This window comes from Marmota flaviventris, chromosome 9 (genome assembly GCF_047511675.1).
Source record: "Marmota flaviventris isolate mMarFla1 chromosome 9, mMarFla1.hap1, whole genome shotgun sequence".
Lineage (NCBI taxonomy): Eukaryota > Metazoa > Chordata > Mammalia > Rodentia > Sciuridae > Marmota > Marmota flaviventris.
This window is the reverse complement of record NC_092506.1, coordinates 12613675-12637284: the sequence shown is the minus strand read 5'-3', so window position 1 is coordinate 12637284 and position 23610 is coordinate 12613675. Positions and strand designations below refer to the sequence as shown.

The 23610-nt window shown below is 38.1% G+C and overlaps 1 protein-coding gene across 1 annotated transcript; it reads right to left on the bottom strand.

Annotated features, from left to right (window-relative positions):
* Window positions 1-204: 204 nt before the first annotated feature.
* Tcn1 (transcobalamin 1) lies at window positions 205-12126 on the bottom strand. The gene is made up of 9 exons (XM_027944593.2): window positions 11954-12126; window positions 9404-9571; window positions 8429-8569; window positions 7405-7557; window positions 5614-5801; window positions 3090-3276; window positions 1889-2072; window positions 541-659; window positions 205-377 (listed from the first exon to the last, which is right to left on the bottom strand). The coding sequence occupies exons 1-9, from the start codon at window positions 12030-12032 to the stop codon at window positions 316-318; spliced, it is 1281 nt and encodes a 426-aa protein (XP_027800394.2). The 5' UTR covers window positions 12033-12126; the 3' UTR covers window positions 205-315.
* Between the last annotated feature and the right edge of the window lie 11484 nt (window positions 12127-23610).

The following is a 23610-nucleotide window of genomic DNA, read 5'->3' as shown; positions in this document are numbered from 1 at the left end:
CAAATGTTCTACCATTGAGCCACAACCCCAGCCCTAGATGTAGACTTTAATTTTCCCCAATTGCCGAAGATCCTCCAGATAGTTGGGGAAGCTTGAGCAGAACCCAGCTTATTGGACATGTGGTCTAATCTATTCTTCTTTAGGTGATCATCCCTGTAATAACTTATAAAATCCTTTTGAAAATTAACTGATTAGAACATGCTCTTCTTGTACAGACATTGATCTTTTATTGAATTGGAGGGGGGAGTGTTGGGCTAATTTCTTCATAGAATTCCACTCCAAAAGGTACATTCATAAGAGGAAAGTCTGGGCTTATCAGTATTTGCTCCAACGAATCTCCAAGTTTTCTCCATTATGAACAACATAGCTACCAACTCCTGAAAAGAGGAAGAAAGAGAGGTCAAAAGATTTGACCACTGAATCCATTGGATGCCATCTTGCCCAACACTTTGGCCCATTTCCAACAAAAGCTTATGCCCTCCCATCTGAGAACTTTGGGCATTTATACTCCATGGATCTTCTTGGTACATCTCTTCTTACCTTGGCTCAATGATTTGCCTCCGCTCAGAAGTTCCCAGTAGGTTCTCTTATTGTTGCTGGCATACAGACCCTGGACAGAAGTAATGTAGGGGCCCCATGCGCTCTGCTCCATTGTGAAACTGTGGGGACAGTGAATGAGTTATAAGAATTTAGAATTTTCAAAGGAGACCCTTTAATGTTTTTAAGTATAACTTGGAGATGTAACCCAAAATACAGATTTCCTGGCCCTATACTCAGATTATTTGATTCTTAGGTCTGGGCTGGGGACCGGGAAGCTGCAGGTTTTATCAAAAGTCCAGGGATTCTGATGCAGGCACTTCACACTCTGTCAAAGTGACAATGTGATGCCCATGGCTCTGTCTTCCCCCACTGCCATTATACACACTTTGCAATTAACTTTTTCAACCTTCCACCCTGGAATAGTACCTGTTGAAGATACTGGAGAAGTAGAAGAAAGTGTTAACCTCATGTTAACCTCAAGGCACTGCAAATTAGTGGGTTTTCTTTTAGAAAAGACAATCAGGAAGGAAGGATTGATATTTCATGTGATGTGTATTACAAAATGACAAGGTTGTTATCTATTTCACATTCCTTAGTCATATTTCATTATCTGCTTGGAAGCTCTTGAAATCAGTCTTTTAAATATATTTATTATATATGTGTATATATATATATATATATATATATATATATATATATTACACATATATATACACACACACAATTATTCAGATTTTCTCTACAGTACATGTTGCTAGACACAATAAATAACTTTCAACTAGATTTAAGGAGTCAAATAAATCATACTTTTCAGGGGCACAAATATCTTAAATTTGCTATTTGACCTCTCTAGGCCAGGGAACCTTAATTTAGGGGTCCATACATCTCCTGAAAGGGGGAAATGGAGAGACTTAAGTGCATTTGTGAAATTACCAATTGAAATGTCAATTTTTTTGGTGTTAATTTTTCTGAGATGAGCTTTCATTACATTCATCTGATTTTCAAAGGAGTCATTGATTCAAAAGTAGTTAAGAACCACTCTTCTAGACACAGATGTCTGATATAAAAGGTTCTATTTATTCAAGTTTTGCTGAAAAAAGAAAGAATCCTGGGATTCATTCATTCATTAAGTGAACATTAACTTAATACATATTATGTGCTTTGAGGTGAAATAATCTTCCTAGCATATAATAGGTATTTTTAAACCCTGCTGTGAGGTATACATGGATAACAAAAGTACCAGTACAGAAGTGTCTTAAATACACTTTATATTCAGGTACAGATGTACCTTAATGAGTCTTTCAAAATTACAGTAAATACATTAGCATTAGGTTATGGTCAGACATACCGAAATGCCGTCCAATTCTGTTTTTGAGCTTCTTTCATCACATCTAGGAAGACTGAACCATTTGGCACGGTGATATTGATAGGATATGTTTCATTGATTACCACAGAGTAATGGACGAGGATGGATGAGGATGAGTTAGAAGGTGTGTTAGAGTCAGGTGCATCATTGGAAATGTTGAATTTATCTGACAGAGACAGAAAAGCAGAGATAGATATGCAGAAGAATAAATATGGTGTCAGAGTTTGCATACCATTCTACCCCTGTCTAAGGATTCCTTTCCTTTATACAGAGATGAATTTGCTACAAGGAGCAAATGTCATCAAGGGGAAGATCTCTCATGTGACTAAACAGAAATGAAAACAGAGACTACCCAGCCTGTGAATGCTGGCATTGGGCTCAGCTCCCAGCTGTTTAAACAATTCAGTTGGCTTAATGCCCGTTTTCCCCAGACAGTCCTGATTTTTTTCCCCTTTGGTACAGAATCCAGCAATGCTTATCTTTCCTCTTTTTATTTCTTAATATTTACTAAGAACATATTAAGTGCCAGCCATTGCAATAATCATTTTACATGAATTAGCTCAATCAGTTCTCACAAAAACCTGTGTGAGGTAGTGTTACCATTTTCTACATTAGAAATTACTTTAGCTTAGAGGTTAAACATTTGCCCAATGCCCCTAAATCCGTAAGTGGCTGTACCAGGAATGAAGGGAGATAGAAGAAAATGACTCCTTTCTACCTTATTTCAAAATAATCTGTTTGAATAAATAATTCATACTACATTTGTCTAAGAATACTGCCATATTCTTTCCAACCATGTATTTTTTCACAGAGGAATAATGGAAATTATTGTGTGAATAATGAAAAGTCAGAAATATAATATTCACCTTCTATACTTCGTTTAGAATGGGAATGATGCTTTGTCTAGGATGGGAATTTCTGTATCTACAATCAGAAAACATCTCTTTGAAGACAGACATCACTTATCTATGTTTCAATCAAGAATAAGGTCTGCCACCCTGAGAACAAGTCCTCAGGTGGTTGTAATTCCTGATGATGTAATGAGAACTGAATTCTGTCTAGAAACTTCTATGGCTTAGAGGCTTATCCTCTCACTTTCAGTCCCTAAAGACTCCTGCCTCTCACATCCTTTGGGTGTTAGGCTGAAAGGCAAAAGAGTTTACCCTTCCTTCAGTGCTTATACCTAAATCAGAGACACAAGGAAAGTTTGTAACATTCAAGTAGGTCTTTCCCATTAGGGGAGGTAAGATCTGGGCCGCAGCAGTTGGATTATCAAACATTCCCCGAGAAATTTCCTTGAATATTGTATTCAGAGTTTGTTGGCAATTCCATTCACTTTCTTCATAATACTTTGATGACACAAAGAGGGCCTAGTGAGAAAGAAAGAGTCAGAGACACTTCAAATAGGGTGGAAGGTGGCACCTAACTAATTCAGTAAGAATTTACTGAACATTGACAACATAGGAAGCACCTTTAAGTTATCTTTCCCACTATATGGAAGGTTATAGATTAGTTTGAGTGCAGGGGAATTGTGTAATGCAAGGTACAATGATTCCATTGAAAATAGACTTTCTCTGCCATATTTACTCCTGTATTTTAGCTCTAGAATAATACCTATCATAAAGATGCACTCAATAAACATAATCAACAAACTATTGTAAAAGGTGCCCTAAATGAATGCCCTAAGAGAAGTGCCTAGTGACATTGTCTTTCAAAAATGGAGAGGGTTTCACATATATGTAGTGAGTCTGAGGAAAACTTCATTGGAGGAGGTGGTATTGGAGGTGAGCCTTGGCAGCTTGGCAGTATGAGGCATGTTGGAAGGAGGAAAGAGGAGGGGACTCTGAGCTGAGGGAGCAGCATGAGCAAAGGCCTAAGGTAGGAATGGGGAGCACATGGCCTTGAAATGATGAGAGTGTTTGCATTTTGACCAGTCCCCAAGGGATGCTTCTGAAAGTCCTCTCACCCGACGTCAGCCTGGCAAATAACTATTCATCCTAATGACTCTGCGTTTTTTCCCTTCAAACCTTCTTTTTTTTCTATTCTTGTATCTACCACTTAGAGTTCAGTAAGTCAATGAAAGAATGTAGAAAAAGTGCCAGACCTTGAGGAATGTGTGCATGACAGTATAGGTACTGAGTGAGTTTTGAGAACAACTGTTGAGGTCCATCCCCATCCATAACACTTTCTGGCTTTATAAAATTTGGCAAGTTTACTGACACTCTGACTCATGCTCCTGTTTAGGATAATCCTTTCCTCATGATGTTATGTGCATTAATTTATTTAATAGGACACAACAAATACTGACACTATTTACTACTACTATCACTACTAATGCAGCAGTAACATAATTTGGAAGAAAGATGAACACACAAAACAACAGTATGTGGTAAAGTGTGAAATTACATGTGATACAACAAGATAGGTTGTAGCAAAATTTCTAATTTCATAAAGAAATTGTAGTTAGGAAAAGCTTCATAAAAGCATTGGATATGAAAAGGTAAAGATTGAAGGTGAAAAGAATATATTTCAGATGGTGTTGGGAAATCATGTAAGAAAAATAGTGTAGGAAACATACTCCTCTTCCTCCTCCTCCTCCTCCTCCTACTAGTACTATACACACACATCAGATACAGCACTAATCTCTAGATTATATAAAGAAACTCAAAAAACTTAACACCAAAAAATAAATAATCCAATCAATAAATGGGCCAAGGACCTGAACAGACACTTCTCAGAAGAGGATATACGATCAATCAAAAAATATATGAAAAAATGTTTATCATCGCTAGCAATTAGAGAAGTGCAAATCAAAACTACTCTTAAGATTTCATCTCACTCCAGTCAGAATGGCAGCTATTTTGCATACAAACAACAGTAAGTGTTGGCAAGGATGTGGGGAAAAAGATACACTCATACACTGCTGTTGGGACTGCAATTTGGTGCAGCCAATATGGAAAACAGTATGGAGATTTCTTGGAAAATTGGGAATGGAACCACCATTTGACCCAGCTGTTCCTCTCCTCAGTCTATACCCAAAGGACTTAAAAACAGCATACTACAGGGACACAGCCGCATCAATGTTTATAGCAGCTTAATTCACAATAGCTAAATTGTGGAACCAACCTAGATGCCCTTCAATAGATGAATGGATAAAAAAATGTGGCATATATACACAATGGAATATTACTCAGCAGTTAAAGAGAATAAAATCATGGTATTTGTAGGTAAATGGATGGAGTTAGAGAAGATAATGCTAAGTGAAGTTAACCAATCTCAAAAAACCAAATGCCAAATGTTTTCTCTGATATAAGGAGGCTGATTCATAGTCAGGTAGGGAGAGGGAGTGTGGGAGGAATAAATGGACTCTGGTAGGGCAGAGGGGTGGGAGGGCAAGGGAGGAGGTATGGGGTTAACAATGATGGTGGAATATGATGGATATTATTATCCAAAGTACATGTTTGAAGACACAAATTGGTGTGAATATACTTTGTATATAACCAGAGATATGAAAATTTGTGCTCTATATGTGTAATAAGAATTGTAATGCATCCCACTGTCATATAAATAAAAAAGTAATAAAAAAGAAATAATAATAATAGTAATAATAATATCATCATCATCATCTTAGGGGTCAACAATAAGGGATCAAGGTATTGTTCTCTGTGACTCCCTTTTCTGTCTCCTATTTTTACCCTCTGACTTACCTGCATAGCTATTCCTGTACTAAATGTGTTTCCAATGAGACCATTTTCTTTTTTCTCAGACAGAATTTTTTTTACCAGGAACCTTATACACTTATCAATTTTTGTTAAATTCTTTTCTGCTTTGATCTGCTCATTTGTTAGACTCCTGTTCACACATGTCAGAGCCAGGACAGCCATTGCACCAGTATCTGTCAGGGAACAAAACATTGGTAATGGGTTGACCAACCATTCTTTGTCTTAGACTAAGGGATTTCTGGGGAGATAGGACTTAGAGTCAGTTAAATGGACAAATTTGGAAAAACCAGAATGTTTGGTCATTCGGATTGATGACAGCAGAGAAGGATTTCAAGATATGGCTGATCATCTTTCTAGGACTATGCACTCAAATTTATTTCAAGATTTCTTCCCTATGTTGAGTTGTCATGTGCACATATATAACATATTATGTTATAGCCATAAAACCATATATGGATTTGTAAGTCCATATTCATGAACAGTTTTCCATTTTTGTTTTATTTTACTGGTGCATCATAACTATACAAAATCTTGGGATTTGTTGTGATATATTCATACATGCACATAACATAATTTGATCAATTTCATTGCCCAGGACCTCCCTTATCCCTCCACTCTTCCCTCTGCCTAATCTCTATACTCTACTGATCTCCCGTCTATTTTCAGCCATTGCACCAATATCTGTCAGGGAACAAAACGTTGGTGATAGGTTGACCAACCATTCCAGTTTGTCTTGGACGGAGGGATTTCCAGGAATGCAGGATTTTATTGCCCAGAACCTCCCCATTTCCTCCGTTCTTCCCCTTCCCATCCTTATCTCTACTCTACTGATCTCCCTTTCATTTTTATGAAATCCTCTGCCTGCTTTTTCCTTTCTAGCTTTCACTTTTAGATCTTGATTGCTCTCATTTTTTTAAATCTTTCTTCAACTTTTCAACCACATTGGTAAGGGAATTGAGAAAATCTAGGATAATAAAACAAAAGAAATATCTTTGTGTGTTCCTAATCAGTCCATTACACTGAATAAAAATGGCAGTTAACAGAATTGTTCCCCAGTAAATCCCCTCAAGGGACAGGATGAGGCAAAAGACGGGAATAAGGAAGGATAAGGACTCTTTCTTTGATGCTTGATTGCTCCTTGGTATGGCACCTTCTCTCTCTTACAAGAAAAGGAATATGGGAAGTCTCACATTCTGTCCAGAAATACTGACTGGTGTTTTGCTTTGACCTTTTAGATGAAGATGAGCCCATGTATCTGGATCCATAGGAGCTGAGCACCAATACTAGTTATCTAGAGGAGTCTTCTTTTGGATGATTAAACTGACACAGTGGGAAATTGGTTCTTCTCCTTTACTTGATCAAAATATTGGACTTTTCCCTAGGAGAGGTTGTGTTGTTCAAGTCAACCAACATGTCCACATTGTCTCAGTAAATTAGAGAAAGAGGAAGTGTTAAATTAAATGACTTGCCTTGAATTTTATTTCTTAAACTCTATGCTTTCTAAAATATTTTGTATGTATATTCTCATGTTCCATCCTTATTTTACAGATTGTAATATTAAGCCGCACTAGGAGCCAGGTCTTTTTATGGTACCACACATCTGGAAAGAGGCTTAACTGCCAACCATTATCCATGATTTTCCCCAAAGAATATTCTCTTCTGAGGGTAAAGAAGATAGGAAAAAATATGATTAATGTTGGTACAAAACCCCAAAGGGCAAGAACTACTGGTGATTGTATCCTTGGAGCCAAGGGAATTGGGTTAAGTGACACTCACCTACTGAGAACTGACCACCCAAATAATAGTTTTTTGTATAATTGAATAATTCAGCAACTTCGGTGGTTGAGTAGTTCCCCTTGAAGAGACACAAAGTCAAAACGTCCAGGCTGATCTGGTAGAAGTTGGTCAGTGGATTGCCATCGTGTGCTTCTGGCAGAAAGAAAAGGATAAATATTTACTCATGGTACTGGGTAAATATACTCCTTTCAACACACTCCTACTTTCTTTATTGTCATTCTGTATATTTAAAGAGAGGAAAGTAAGAGAAGGTAGAGATCACCCATAGGATGAGCAAATCCAAGAAATGTAAAGACTTTTAAAGGCCACCAAATCTGACTTAACTCCTTTCATTTTAAATCTGAGGAGAGCCAACAGTGAAGAGATTAAAGGACTATCCAGATATTCAGCTGGTTACAGAGTTACGACTAGAACATAGATTTCCTACCTCCAAGCCTCTTGCACTTGTAACAGTAAGCTGAGAGGCTTGGGTTGGAGGCACTTCAAAGAAGGTGGGATTGGAGGAAGTTAGTAAATAATAGGATATATATTAGGTGGGAGTTTAAAAAAAATAATGCATTTCACTAGTAGCCGTGACTGTCAACCCTTTTTTCCCAGTGATAAAGTACTCTGGCCACTTTTAGCTCTTATATTAATTTTGGATGCTTTGTTACTTACAACTCAGTGTCCTGTGTTGTTCAGCTGTTTCTGGTGTTACTCATTATTTGTCTAAAAGCCAAGCTCGTGGAGGACTAAAGAATTGTGTGTGTGTGTGTGTGTGTGTGTGTGTGTGTGTGAAGGAGACCTTGACATAGGTATGGCAGTGCTCAGTTGAACACAATTTGGAAAGAAAAAAATGCAGGTTGCACAGTGAAAGAGGGAAGAGGGGGAAGTGACCTGCAGGGATGCCACAGGATGAATGGGATGAAGAGGAAGGAGGACACAATGGAGGGACATTATTCAGTTCTGAATCAGTAGAGGAGAAGTCAAAGTTGTTGAGGGTTTCTGAACATTTGATTCTTACTCATATTTTCAATTTCGTCTTGGAATTTCTTTTCTAGATGACTGAGCAGATATTCATTATATGTAAAGTTTTCACCAGTGGTATGACATGCTTCCAAAGCCAGTATAATCACAGCAAGCTGTCCCGAGCTTAAATTTAGATCTGAAAAGAAAAGTGTTCAAGTTTAACGAGACACATGCTTGTGATTTTTTTTTGCTTCCTGTCTTCCTTGTGGCTTTATATTGCTTATAACTTCTTTTTCTCCATTCTACTGTACACTAAAATTTTTATTGTTCTCTTTTTTTAATCCCCAAAGCAGAGCCTTCTAAGGCTCTGCTGTATCAGTGCAAGCTAGGTCTTAGTCTTTTTCATGAAATAATGGGATCTTTTTGAAATCATGCAATATTTACAAAAGATGAAAAAAAGATAAGAAAAGTAGATAAATACTAAAACCTTTGGATTTTCTATCTTCATATTGCCATCTTTCTAGGACAGTAATAATTGATTTTTATGTTCTGTCTTAATAGAGTAGCAAAACTTTCAGACTTCTATTATAATAATATGAAGAGGAAAGAGTAGCTTCATTTCCCCCTTATATCAACTCAAAACCTGAGGCTCAGTATTAATGTGACTAGCTCAAGGATAATCCTGGACTTGAACCCACTTCAAATTTTTATTGTTCCACAGATGCTGCTCTACTGTGAGCTTTTTTGTTTGTGGTTCATATCCTTATGTGTAAACTCATCTAGTTTACAACACCATATTAAGAGTCTATATATTTTGCTTTACTTTGTGGTTCTGAAGGATCCAAAGAAGCATGACCTACCTCTAGAGTGAGTGGATTTGATGCTGCTAGGCACTGTCACTTCAGGTTTTATACAGCTGGGACTGATGCATCAGAGGTACTTTGGACACGTAATTTTTAGAATTTGTTGGAGATAATCTCTTTAGATAGGTAGATCGTTTCTTAAATATTTCATAGAATATAACACTCACCTTTCCCTTCCATAGTTCTTTCGACTTGTTGTTTTAGGGTTTTGTCCTGAATTCCAACAAGGCTGAGGGACAACAGGACATTTGCAGATTGGGTTTTGCTTGTGTATTCTGAATTGATCATTGTATTCAACAGATGGTTCAGATAAGAGTAGTTTTCTTTATTGACCTCTATAGTACAGAAAGGAAGAAATAATGTGGCAATACTATTATGAGGTAGATCAGGATGGCTTCATTTCCCCCTTACATTAACTAAAAATGGAGGTTCCGTATTGACATAACTGGACCAAGCCTTGATGGGGACTTGAACCCAATCCAAATTTCTATTGCTCCGTGGTTGATTCTCTAACATCAACTTTCTCAGCTGTGGTCCACAACCCTCTTTGTTTCTGAACTTAGCAAACTTATGTAACAGTATTAATGCTCATAAAACATTAAGACTAGAAACAAGGGTTATATTAAAATATTTACTAATAGTTATGGCCCAGACCAAAGTCAACCCAGTAGTTACTAGCTGTTGGTGAAATAATACAGAGGTGGGTCTGGAGCCCTCCTCCACTTCATTACTTCTGTGACAAGTAGCATTGTAGTATTTCAGTATTTTAACAGCTTGTGAATCCGGTACTGGCATATCAGTCCTGCCTGGGATATCTAGTATCATTCCCTGGAGAAATGTCCTTAAAGAAATTTTCATAATTGGAAGGTTAACTGAAACTAGAATACATGTCTTCTGACTCCTATCTATTGCTCTTTCTATTTTTTCTATCTAGTTTCTTCTCTTTCTTCTAACTTTATTGGGTTAATCCTGAGAACATTCATTCTAAGGCAAAAATTCTATTACATTGATGATTGACCCCCAAGTTGCATTATCTGATTGCCCAACTGGCCAGGCATCAAGATCATTACTTAGCAGCACACTCCCTTTGGAATGTCCTCTAGTTTTAGCCTATAATATCCCCAAATTACAGTGGAGAACATGAAAGGAAGTTCATTTTATTGCGGAGGTAAAAGAGAATCCAGAGGCCCCAAAGATCTGGAGGAAAATAAGTAGAGTTAATTGCCACCTAAAACATAAGACATTTTGTTTACAATATTGAGAAATATCCCCAAATTCTTCCCATCTCCATATAGTCTCATGGGTTGGTAAGACAGTGAGAAGAAAACTAGTCCTGTGTTCAGCACCTTTTGATGGTCTCTTTGCTCCTTAATTTATGACCATGGGTAAGTTATGTAACTTTCCTGACCCTTGGTTTCTTCATTTAAAAATTGTGGATATTAACACATGGTAAAATGCTCCATATGTTCCTATTTACAGTGCAACTGGAGTTCCTATTGTCATACTTAGAGACAGGAGATGTGATTTCTCTTGCACATTTTGTTCACTGTAATAAACACTCAAGAAGATCTGAATGGAGTGATTGTAGGAAGGTCACAGTTTGTTGCAGGCATAATAGGACAATTGTGAATCATATTTCTGAGGTTTGTGGAAGCATCCAGTTCAGCAGATTTTCTGGCATTAAAGCAGACTTTTTAGTTCCTGTTCAACAACTCTAATCAACTTCCTTGATCACTAAAGACAAATTTAATTATTCTTTGCAATGAATTGAACTTCAAAGCCTCCCTGGAAGTCTCCTATTCTCTGGATCCGGTAGGGAAACTGACAGTACAGGAAGAAAAATGTGAGTTGGAAGATTCTATGTTTTAGCCTTGGCTTGAATACAAGTCTGTCTCCTATGGTGTTGATCTCCTCTTGCTGGCTAGAGTACCAGGAGTATGTAGCTGCAGATGGCACAATCTAGTCATCCTTGGATTTGTTTAAAGCTAAATTCTAGAATACAGATTCACAAAAGAGAAATCATACACCTGAGGTCTACTCCAGACTTCAAGAGATCAAGTGTTTCAACAATTGGCCTTCATTATCCTCCACTTAAGGGGTCAAACTAGACCCATGCCTGGATTTCCTTTCTCCCACTTTACTTTTTTTTAATAGAACTTCGCAGTCTCCGGAGCTAATACTCAGAGATGACGAGGTTCTAACCTATGTCCTATAGAAAGAATGGAAGGATGGAAGATACGCAGCTTGAAATATCTAAACATAAACAATGACAAGAGAGAAGACTCATTGTTTGAAAGAGCTTATCATCATTATTTTTTTCCTGTGAGTTACAAAGGGTTAAACCAAAGCCATGGGTTGAACTGCAGAAATAGATTGCACTTCAAAATCAGAAGATCACTTTCTATGATCCTGAAAAGTTTCTGAGATCATGAATTTTCCATCACTGGAAATGAACAAAGTAGAGAGTTACTTGGTAGGGGTATTGTGGTAGAGAGGATTGGAGCTTAGGAAGAACAGGCAGTTTAATACAGAATCTATGATCCCTCTTGTGGAATTTTTCTCATCATTTTTTAATTACCCTTTCCATTCCGCATGGAGTCAAAACACACATAGACCTGATATAGGGTCTTTTCTTAGTTACCTCTACATAGAGTGCTCTGATAATAGCTTTCAGAAGACTATCACACTGGAATAATTTTAGCTGAAATTGTACTTACCACAGATCTTGCATAGTTGGCTTGGAATAAGAGAAAACAGTAGGAGCCCCACTAAGGGCAGCTGGTATGAATGCCTCATCTCTCCAGCAGAGTACTGGAAAACTGAGGGCTTGGCTGGATGATGGGCAGAGGGCAATGAGAGCTCCTTCTCCAGTTGTCTCAGCCCCTCTCACTCAAGCAAATATTGAGCAATGTCAGGAGGTGTGGTCAAGTGTATTTGTCAAGTAATGTGACAAATCAGGAAGAAGACTTGAAAGGTATGGTCAGGGAGAATGAGGAAATATTTTTTTTTGTTTCCTGTTCTACACCTTCAGGATTCACATTTATTACTTGTTTTCAGCCTGATGGACATAAATCAGTCCTTTACATTCGACTTAGTTTTCATTATCATCGTTTCCACTCTACTTTGGTTTTGTTTGATTTATTTTTCCTGAGAAATCAGATTTGATGGGACAAGGGCATATAACATAAAAAAAAAGAAAGTAGAAATTGTAAGTCAAAAATTGGAGCAGGCAAGATTAGGGAAGCAGGGTTATGAGGCAGTCTTTGGTATGGTGGTTTTTAAGCTAAGATTTTCTCTTAGGGTTCATGATGTCCAGAGAGTTTCTTTGCCCAAGAGAAAAACCAGAGAGATATACATCAAATATCAATTTCAGCCTGCCAAAAAATTGCTACATATTATATGCTATATGTGAGTTGTGTTGCCTATTGTAGTTCTTTTAAGCACTATTAGAAAATATTGTCAATCTACTTCCTCATGACTTGTGACATATCATTGGCATTGTATCTCTGTGTTTTAGTCAGCCTTTGTGTTGCAGGGACCAAAAGGCCTGACAAGAACAACATAGAGGATAAAAAGTTTATTTTGGCTCACAGTTTCAGAGGTTCAGTTGGTGGTCAGCTGAGCCTGAAGCTCTGGACCCAAAGTATAATCGTCAATTTGAATTGTCAACTTGATTGGATTAAGAGATGCCTAGGATTATAGGTGTGTTAATGGAGGTGTGTCCAGGAATGATTGGCATGTGGGATAGCCACCTGAAATTGAGACTCTCCCTAAGCATGGGCAGCACTGACCAATAGGATGATGGTTTGGGTGGAATAAAAGTTGGAAGAACAAGGAAGCAGCAGCAGATGCAAGCTTAATTCTTCTTGAATGGGTTCTTGGTTGCTGCTGCAATTGTCTGAGGATATTGGACTCTCCCTTCTTCACTCTTGCAAAGCAGGCTCTGCCAGTGATTCTCCAGAAGCCTTTGGTCTGGGACTAGGGTAGCACTGTTGATCCCTCTTGTTCTGGGGCTTCAGCCTCTTGGATTGTGCAGCTACTGGTTCTCCCAGCTCTCTTCAGTGTGAAGATGGCCATTGTAGACCATCCAGCTTCTGGTCATGTAAGCCAACCTATTTAGTCCCCCTTTTATAATTATACTTCCTGTTGATTCTGTTCCTCTAGAGAACCCTAACACAAGGTAAGGCAGAAAATCATGGAGGAAGGACGTGATGGAGGAAAGCAGGTGAGGGCATGAAGGCTAGGAAGCTGGGAGAAGTGCTTTGCAAAGTTATGTCCCCAGTGACCTAACTCTTCCAGCTATACCCCACCTGCAAGTAATCACCCAGTTAATCCATATCAGTGGATTAGCCCACTGATTATGTTATAGTTCTCACAATCGAACCATTTCAACCCTGAACATTCCTGCATTGTCACACATGAGCTCTTGGGGGACAGCTCATATCCAGCTGTAACACTCTGATGGTTAACTTTCTGTGTCAACTTGACTGGCCATGGGGAGCCTGGATGAAACATTATTTCTGATGTGCCTGTGAGTGTATAGCCATATAAGATTAGAAGGGACTTCTCACTTCTCCTGGGAAGTCCTTGGATTGATTTATACCATTGGATTCTCGGGTTCTCAGGACTTCAGACTGAGATTGAATTATACCACTTGCTTTCCTGGGTCTGCAGCTTACAGACAGCAGACTGTGGTACTTCTCAGTCTCCCTAATTGTATGAATCAGTTCCGCATTCATTCATTCTGTCCCTCTGTCTCTCTCTCTTTCCCCTACTGTTTCTGTGGAGAACACTGACAATACAATTTCTTTGTATAGCACATGGTCCAATCCATAGAAGACATTCAGGAGACACACATTGACTAAGGTTTCCCATGGAAGCTGGGGAATATTAAGACAAGGCAAATATGCAAAGATTCAAGGCCTAGGTTTCTTAAAAGTGACACTGTTGACATTTTGGGCCAAATAATTCCTTGTTGTGTAAGGTTTTCCTGTGCCTTGAATGTTATTTATCGGTATCTTTGGCAGGTAAAAACTATCCCTCATCCCAATAGTCATGAAAAAAGATACCTCCATGGTTCCTGGGAATTTGCCCTCTGCTCCCCCTGCCCCAAGATGGGAACTATTCTTCAGGTTTCTAAGAAGTTTAGGTTTTGTGTGGGGATAATCTCATACTTACCTTTAATATATAGTTTGACCTCCACCATGCATAGGATCAATGTATTGTCCCTTTCTTACTAGCTCACCTAAATTTATCAGTGTAGACTGATTTCTACAAAGTGTGGGACAAATAGCATCATCCTTTTTTTTTAATTGTCTCATCTAAATTTATCAATATACTTTGGCCCTTACCACATTTAGGGCCAATGATATTGCCCTCCCCTTTTTTTTACTAACTCTTATTCCACTCATGTCCTCAATTCTGACTATATTTAGATAACTTTCCAAGATTCACTACAAACACTTCCTTCCATTACCCTCAGTTCCTTGGTCTCTCTGATTATCTAATGGTGTAAGTGGAGGCACATGTAGTGCAGACCCATGTAAAAATTATAAATTAATTGAAAAAACTGTTAAACAAGATAAGTTTTGCCCTCCTATTTGGACAACCAACTTTCATGATGAGCCGGAAAGGCGGATTTTAATTTAGAATTCCAGAGTTCTACTCTGGGACATTGTGGTAAGAACCAGCAATGGTCACCACGCAAATCCCTTCCCTTGTCCATGGATGTGGCTAAATCCATTCTCTCTAATCCCACTCTCACTTGCATTGTATGGGGCCTGCCCGTGCAGGTGTGTCCAAGTTGCATCTATATTTCCAGTAGACAGTTGTCCCTGGGCTGCCCCTGGGCCCAGGGCTACACACACCTGGGAGGACAGACTCAGTGGGGCTCAGGCAGGCCTTGTGTGTAAGCTCAGGGCTATTTGGGCAGTGAATTCTGGGGAATTGAGATCTTGGTGGCATGTTCCTGTGGCCCAGCACACTTCTTTCCCCCAGAAAAGGGCGTGCCAGTGGAGAAGGCCAGAGTGAAGCTGTATAAAGTGTGAGTTCCTGAGCAGAGCTCCTTCCTTCCCAGACCTGAGGGTGATAGAACACGGCATGCAGCAAACTGATTTGTCTCATCTTTTTCTCTTTTTTCCCCTGGTATAATGTATAAGTGTGTAGAGGAAGTGAAAGTAGGAGGGAGGTATGAAATGATGTGTTGGGTGAAGGGATTTCTGGAAACTGGGTCAACATCATGAGAGTTGGACTGGTTTCTGTTTTTTTTTTTCTTTTTAAAAAGTCATTCCAGATCCTTAAAAACTATGATTATTAGAAAAGAGAGCAAAAATGTTTTGCTAAGTTTGTGTCATTTAAGGAGAAATGTATGATAGGAAATAGGATTTGGTCTTATTTTACCTTCTTTAAACCATCAGAGATGCCATTTAATGAGTGATCCCTAGACACATCATATTTCTTATTTAAAATCACAAACTTTAAATAAATGGAGACTGAGTGAGTTAGCATCTGCATATCAGAAAACATTCAGCTTTTGTTTTTTTGGGGATTGGCTTATTTCCCTTAGCATAATATTCTCTACCTCTACCCATTTACTGGCAAATGCCATAATTTCATTATTTTTTAAGGCTGAGTAATATTCCATCATATATTCATTTATCTGTTGAAGGCCACCTAGTTTGGTTCCATAGTTTAGTTATTGTGAATTGAACTTCTAGAAATATTGATGTGGCTGCATCACTGTAATATGCTGATTTTTAAGTCCTTTCAGTATAAACCGAGAAGTGGATTAGCTGGGTCAAATGGTGGTTCCATTCCAGGTTTTCTGAGGAATCTCCATACCACTTTCCATACTGGTTGCACCAATTTGCATTCCCATCAGGTATGTGTAAGTGTTACACTATTTATAGTCCACCAACAATGTATGAGTGTACCTTTTCCCCACATCCTCGCCAACACTTATTGTTGTCTATAGTCTTGATAATTGCCATTCTGATGGGGGGTGAGATGAAATCTTAAGAGTAATTTTGTTTGCATTTCTCTAATTGCTAAAGATTTTGAACATTTTTTCATATAGTTTTTGATAGATTGTATGTCTTCTTCTGTGAAGTGTCTGTTCAGTTCCTCTAAGCCCATTTATTGATTGGGTTATTTGATTTTTTAGTGTTAAGTTTTTTGAGTTCTTTATATATCCTGGAGATTAATGCTCTATCCAAGGTGAATGTGGTAAAGATTTTCTTCCATTTTGTAGGCTCTCTCTTCATGTTATTGATTGATTACTTTGCTGAGAAGGAGCTTTTTTGTTTGAATCCATCACATTTATTGATTCTTTTTTTTTTTTTTTGAGAGAGAGAGAGAGAGAGAGAGAGAGAGAGAGAATTTTTTTTAATATTTATTTTTTAGTTTTCGGCAGATACAACATCTTTGTTTGTGTGTGGTGCTGAGGATCGAACCCGGGCTGCAGGCATGCCAGCAAGCGCGCTACCTCTTGAGCCACATCCCCAGCCCACATTTATTGATTTTTAATTGTACTTCTTGTGCTTTAGAAGTCATGTTAACGAAGTCAGGACCTAAGCTGACATGATGAAGATTTGGGCCTACTCTTCTTCTATTAGGCTCAGGGTCTCTGTTCTAGTGCCTAACTCTTTGATCCACTTTGAGTTGATTTTTCGTGCAGGGTGAGAGATAGAGGTTTAATTTCATTTTGTTACATATGGATTTCATTTTTCTAGTATCATTTGTTGAAGAGGCTACCTTTTCTCCAATGTATGTTTTTGGCATGTTTGTCTAGTATGAGATAACTATATTTATGTGGGTTTGTCTCTGTGTCTTCTATTTTGTACCCTTGGTCTACATTTCTATTTCGGTGCTAATATCATGCCTTTTTTGTTACTGTTGCTCTGTAGTATAGTTTAAGGTCTGGTATTGTGATGCCTCCTGCTTCACTCTTCTTGCTAAGGACTGCTTTGGTTATTCTGGGTCTCTTATTTTTCCAAATGAATTTCATGATTGCTTTTTCTAGTTCTATGAAGAATGTTATTGGGGTTTTAATAGGAATTGCACTAAATTTGAATAGTAGTATGTCCATTTTAACAATATTAATTCTGCCTATCCAAGAGCATGGGAGATCTTTCTGTCTTCTAAGGTCTTCTTTAATTTCTTTCTTAGTGTTCTGTAGTTTCCCTTGTAAAGGGCTTTCACATCTTTTGTTAGATTCCCAAGTATTTTATTTTGGGGGGGCTATTGAGAATGGGGTAGTTTTCCTAATTTCTCTTGCAGTGGATTCATCACTTATGAATAGGAATGCATTTGATTTATGGGTATTGATTTTATGTCCTGCTACTTTGCTGGATTCCTTTATTAGTTCTGGAAGTTTCCTGGTGGAATTTTTTTGGATATTCTAAATATAGAATCATGTCTTTGGCAAATAGTGATAGTTTGAGTTCTTCTTTTCCTATTCATATCCCTTTAATTTTTTTTCATTTGTCTGATTGCTGTGGCTAGAGTTTTAAGGACTATGTTGAATAGAAGTGGTGAAAGAGGGCATGCCTGTCTTGTTCCAGTTTTTAGAGGGAATGCTTTCAATGTTTCTCCATTAAGAATGATATTGGCCTTGGGCTTAGCATAGATAGCTTTTCTAGTGTTGAGATACGTTTCTTTATCCCTAGTTTTACTAGTGTTTTGAACATGGAGGGGTGCTGTATTTTGTCAAATGCTTTTTCTGCATCTATTAAGATAATCATATGATTCTTGTCTTTAAGTCTATTTATGTGATGCATTATATTATTGATTTCTGTATGTTGAACCATCCTTGCATCCCTGGGATGAACCCCACTTGAACGTGCTGCACTTTTTAAAAAATGTATATACTTTGGAATACAAACTTTATTTGGATGAAATAAAATTTAATTACAGATAAAGTGATTAATAACCATAAGTTTGTGTTTGGTATAGTTATATATTAACAAACTGGAAAAACCAGGATAAACCTGCTGTTTTTAAAGTAAAATATCAACATATCAGATAAAAAGAAGGTAAAAGTAATAGTAGAGCAAGTGAAAAGAAAACCTACATTTATGTTGAGTTTCACAGTCAGGAAGTTTTATAGACAAGGTAATTAATTGGCTATGTAAATATAATAATAAACATTTATTGGGCATCTACTTTGTTGCACTATCTTTTTAATATTTTTTATTTGATTTTCCAGAATTTTATTGAGAATATTTGTATCTATGTTAATTAGGGATATTGGTTCTGAAGTTTTCTTCCCTTGATGTGTCTCTGTCTGGTTTTGGTATCCGGGTGACTAGCCTCATAGAATGAGGTTGGAAGTGTTCCCTCCTTTTGCATTTCATGGTATAATTTTAGAAGTATTGATGTCAGTTCTTCTTTGAAGGTCTTATAGAACTCAGCTGAGAATCTCTTTTTGAAAATTTACTCTAATTTTTTATACATGACAGTGGAATGTATTTCAATTCATAGTACACATATAGAGCACAATTTTTCATGTCTCTGGTTGTTCACAAAGTAGAGTCACACCATTCATGTCTTCATAGGTATACTTAGGGTAATGATGTCCATCTCTTTCTACCCCCATACCCCCTCCCTCCCCCTCCTTCCCTTTCTCATCCCTTTTCCCTATCTAAAGTTCCTCCCTTTCTCCCATGCTCCCCCTCCCATCTCCATAATGGACCAGCATCCTCATATCAGAGAAAACATTTGGAATTTGTTTTTCTAGGATTGGCTTACTTCACTTAGCATAGTATTTTCCAACTCCACCCATTTACATGCAAATGCCATGATTTTATTCTCTTTTAATGCTGAGTAATATTCCATTGTGTATATATACCACAGTTTCTTTATCCATTTATCTACTGAAGGGCATCTAGCTTGGTTTCACAATTTAGATATTGTGAATTGTGCTGCTATAAACATTGATTTGGCTGTATCACTGTAGTATGCTGTTTTTAAGTCCTTAGGATATAAAACAAGGAGTGGTATAGCTGGGTCAAATGGTGGTTCCATTCCCAGTTTTCCAAGGAATCTTCATACTGCTTTTCATATTGGTTGTATCAATTTGCAGTCTTACCAGCTATGTGTGAGTGTGCCTTTTCCCCCACATCCTCGCCAACACTTATTGTTTGTATTCTTAATAGCTGCCATTCTGACTGGAGTGAGATGAAATCTTAGTTTTGATTTGCGTTTCTCTAATAACTAGAGATGTTGAACATTTTTTTTTTATATATTTGTTGATTGACTGTATATCGTCTTCTTAGAAGTGTCTGTTCAGTTAGGTAGCCCATTTACTGATTGGGTTGTTTGTTTTATTGCTGTCAAGTTTTTTGAGTTCTTTATGTACACTAGAGATTAGTGCTCTAGCTGATGTGTGTGTGGTAAAAATTTTGCTCCCATTCTGTAGGCTCTCTATGCACCTCTTCTTTTGCTGAGAAGAAGTTTTTCAGTTAATGGTCAACAAATATATGAAAAAATGTTCATTATCCCTAGAAATCAGGGAAATACAAATCAAAACTACCCTGAGATTTCATCTCATTTCAATTAGAATGACAGTCTTCAAGAAGAAAAATAATATTAAACCCTGGTGAGGATGTGGGGCAAAGGTACTCACGCATACATTGTCAGTGGGCTGCAAAGTACAACCACTCTGGAAATCATTATGGAGGTTCCTGAAAAGACTAGGCATGGAACCACCACATGACCAGCTCTCCCACCCCTCAGTATTTATCCAAAAGGACTAAAATCAATATACTGCAGTAATACAGGCACATCAATGTTTATTGCAGCACAATTCACAATAGTTAAGTTATGGAACCAGACTAGGGATCTTTCAACATGCAAATGGATGAAGAAAATGTGGTATATTACACAATGACATTTAACTCAGCCATGAAGAATGAAGTTATGCCAATTGTGGGTAAATTGATAAAAGTGGATAGCATCATGCTAAATGAACTAAATCAGACTCAAAATAAAGGACTAAATATTTTCTCTCATATGTGGAAACAGAGAGCAAGAGAGATAGAAAAGAATAAACAAAGAAAAGGAGGGAATCTCACAAAAATAAATGAAAGGGAAACCAATAGAGGAAGGGAATTGGGGTCAAGAGGGAGGGAGGAGGGAAGAGCATGTGAAAATACTGGGGAATGAAATCTCCCAACTGTGCTATGTCCATGAATGAACAGTGAATCTGCATATATGTAATTATAATACACTAATTAAAAATAACCATAATGGAAGGGAGATAAGTAGAGTAGAGCAAGCAGATCTGGGGAGAGAGGAAGGGAGAGAAGAATAGGTACTGGGGGATGAGATTGATCAAATTATGTCATGTGCATGTATAATGATGGTATAACCCATCTCACTATTATATATGACTGTAATGAACCATTTAATTCATATAAATATATCAATATCACGTTCAAAAAACTGCTGTGTAACATGACGTACTTCAACCTAAAAAGATCTTTTGTCCCCGTGGGTTTATTCAGCCCTCCATTGTAACATGCAAAGGAACTGCTGGAAAAATTCCTGTGAGGTGTGTTGAATTCCAATGAGTCTAACTGACCAGCTGGTTTGCAGTTCACCTTCTAAGGAAAACAAGTAAAACATTTGGAAAATGGAGCTCAGCTTCCTCTGACATCTGCAATAATGTGGGTTTGTACAGTCCCTCTGCAGATCCATGTCATTTGATCAGTGTCTGGTTTGGTGTCAAATGACTCCAGCTAAGCCTGAAAATTTACAAAATGTTTGCCACCCCTATGCTTAAGTGATGCAAGAGTGTGAAAGTTCAGGTTTGTTGCTTGAATCAGAGACGAAGTCGGAGGCAGGGTTTAATGCGGGAGCTCTTTTGGAGGTCCTGCGGAGGCTAGGACTGTGCCTTCAGTAGGTAGCTTTCATGCTGGTTGCCTTTCCTTTCCATGGCCTGCCTACTCATTCCCTTAATGGGAACACTTCCATAACAAGTCATCTGCCTATAAATCCCCTTATCAAGTTCTGCGCTGGGAACCCCAACTAAGACACGGAAAAATGGGTTAACTAGGGCTGAGAAGTTGATGTGTTCATGATCAGGGAGCTAAGAAATGGCAAGTCAGAACTTGAGCCCGACTTCTCATATTGTTTCTGCTCTGCAGATCAGGAGATGCTTGGAGAAATCGAACAGAATTCCTCAAGTGCAATCCTGTGCCTCACCTGATATTAAGGAGCCCTACTAGGGAGAATCTGGGCGCACATCATTAGAAAACACCAGGGTGCAGATGGAGGTCTTCTCATCTCTGCCAGTGTTTTCTGCCGGAAGAGCCTGAGAGGGAGGCTGGAGAATTTAATTTTTGAACTCTCAGCTCCCACAATGCACAGCACAAGGGCACCTGAGGAACTGAGATAACAGGTCAGCCACACTTCTGAGCTTCCTGTGCCAAGACAGGCACTGCTTTCTGTAATAGCAATGGGGACCAGCAAGGATTTATGTATTAATTAGGATTGACATTGGTTACAGTCTGCTTATTCATCCTCTCTCCTCTTTTATATCTAGCATTCATCTTCAAGGAATGAATTCCTGCTACTTTTAATAGGACATATTTCTTCCTGCCATTTTTTCTCATCCCTTAAAAAAAAAAACAACTAATTTAGGAATGTAATCCAGGGAATGGTAACTTCAGAAAATGGTGTACTAATATATAGTTTCTTTTCCTTTTCCCTTCTTTCCTGACTTTCTTCCTTTTTCTTTCTTGTACTAGAGTTTGAACCCAAGGATGCTTTAGCAATGAGTTATATTCCCAGTCCTTTTTTATATTTAATTTTTTTAAATTTTGATACAGGGTCTTACTGAATTGCTGAGGGTTTTGATAAGTTGCTGAGGCTGGCCTTCAACTTTCAATCCTCCAACCTTAGCCTCTTGAGTTGCTGAGATTACAGGCATGTACCACCATGCCCAGCTTTAATGTATAGTTTTCATTTAAGTTATGGAGATATGGAAAGAGTTTTGTATGAGGGGTAAAAGTGATTACAACTTGTATATTTATTTTCTCTTTTTTTTAATCTAGCATTCACTTGGAATGAATTAATTTCATACAAGATTATTTCTTATTATTTCCACCATCTTTAAAAGGTCAGAAGCTCACCAACTCCAGAATGGGAACCAGGGAATGGTAAGACAGTGGTGGCTCTAATCAGTGTCTCAGAGTCATTGTCATTCCTAGGAGGACCTGAAATATTGAAGAGGGAAAAAGCATTTCCATTGATTTTTGTCCCTCGTTGGTCCCATTGTGGGAAGCTATTCTTATACTGTTCATATTCACATGTCTGCTAGTTTTGTAAGAGGGGACTATTAAAAATCACAACTTTTATAGGTGAGTACAGTTTAGGTAGGTAACATAAATAAGTAAAGAGGGGGTAGTCCTAAGGAGTTTTGGATTCATTTTTTAGAAATGTCTTCCCAGAGTTGATTTCTGTGCTTAATTAACTAAGCATTCACTTTGTTTTTTTTTTTTTAATTTTTTATTGTGGGTTGTTCAAAACATTACAAATTTCTTGACATATCATATTCCACACTTTGATTCAAGTGTGTTATGAACTCCCACCTTCACCCCATACACAGATTGCAGAATCACATCAGTTACACATCCATTGATTTACAAATTGCCATACTAGTGTCTGTTATGCTCCGCTGCCTTTCCCATCCTCCCCCCTCCCCCCTCCCCACCTCTCCCCTCCCCTCCCCTCCTCTCTCTCTACCCCCTCCACTGTATAACCCTGAAGGTCTCCTTCCATTACCATGCAATTTCCCTTCTCTCTCCCTTTCCCTCCCACCTCTCATCCCTGTTAAATGTTAATCTTCTTCTCCTGCTCTTCGTCCCTACTCTGTTCTTAGTTACTCTCCTTATATCAAAGAAGACATTTGGCATTTGTTTTTTAGGGATTGGCTAGCTTCACTTAGCATAATCTGCTCTAATGCCATCCATTTCCCTGTAAATTCTATGATTTTGTCATTTTTTAATGCAGAGTAATACTCCATTGTGTATAAATGCCACATTTTTTTTATCCATTCGTCTATTGAAGGGCATCTAGGTTGGTTCCACAGTCTTGCTATTGTGAACTGTGCTGCTATGAACATCGATGTAGCAGTGTCCCTGTAGCATGCTCTTTTTAGGTCTTTAGGGAATAGACCAAGAAGGGGAATAGCTGGGTCAAATGGTGGCTCCATTCCCAGCTTTCCAAGAAATCTCCATACTGCTTTCCAAATTGGCTGCACCAATCTGCAGTCCCACCAGCAATGTACAAGTGTACCCTTTTCCCCACATCCTCGCCAGCACTTGTTGTTGTTTGACTTCCTAATGGCTGCCAATCTTACTGGAGTGAGATG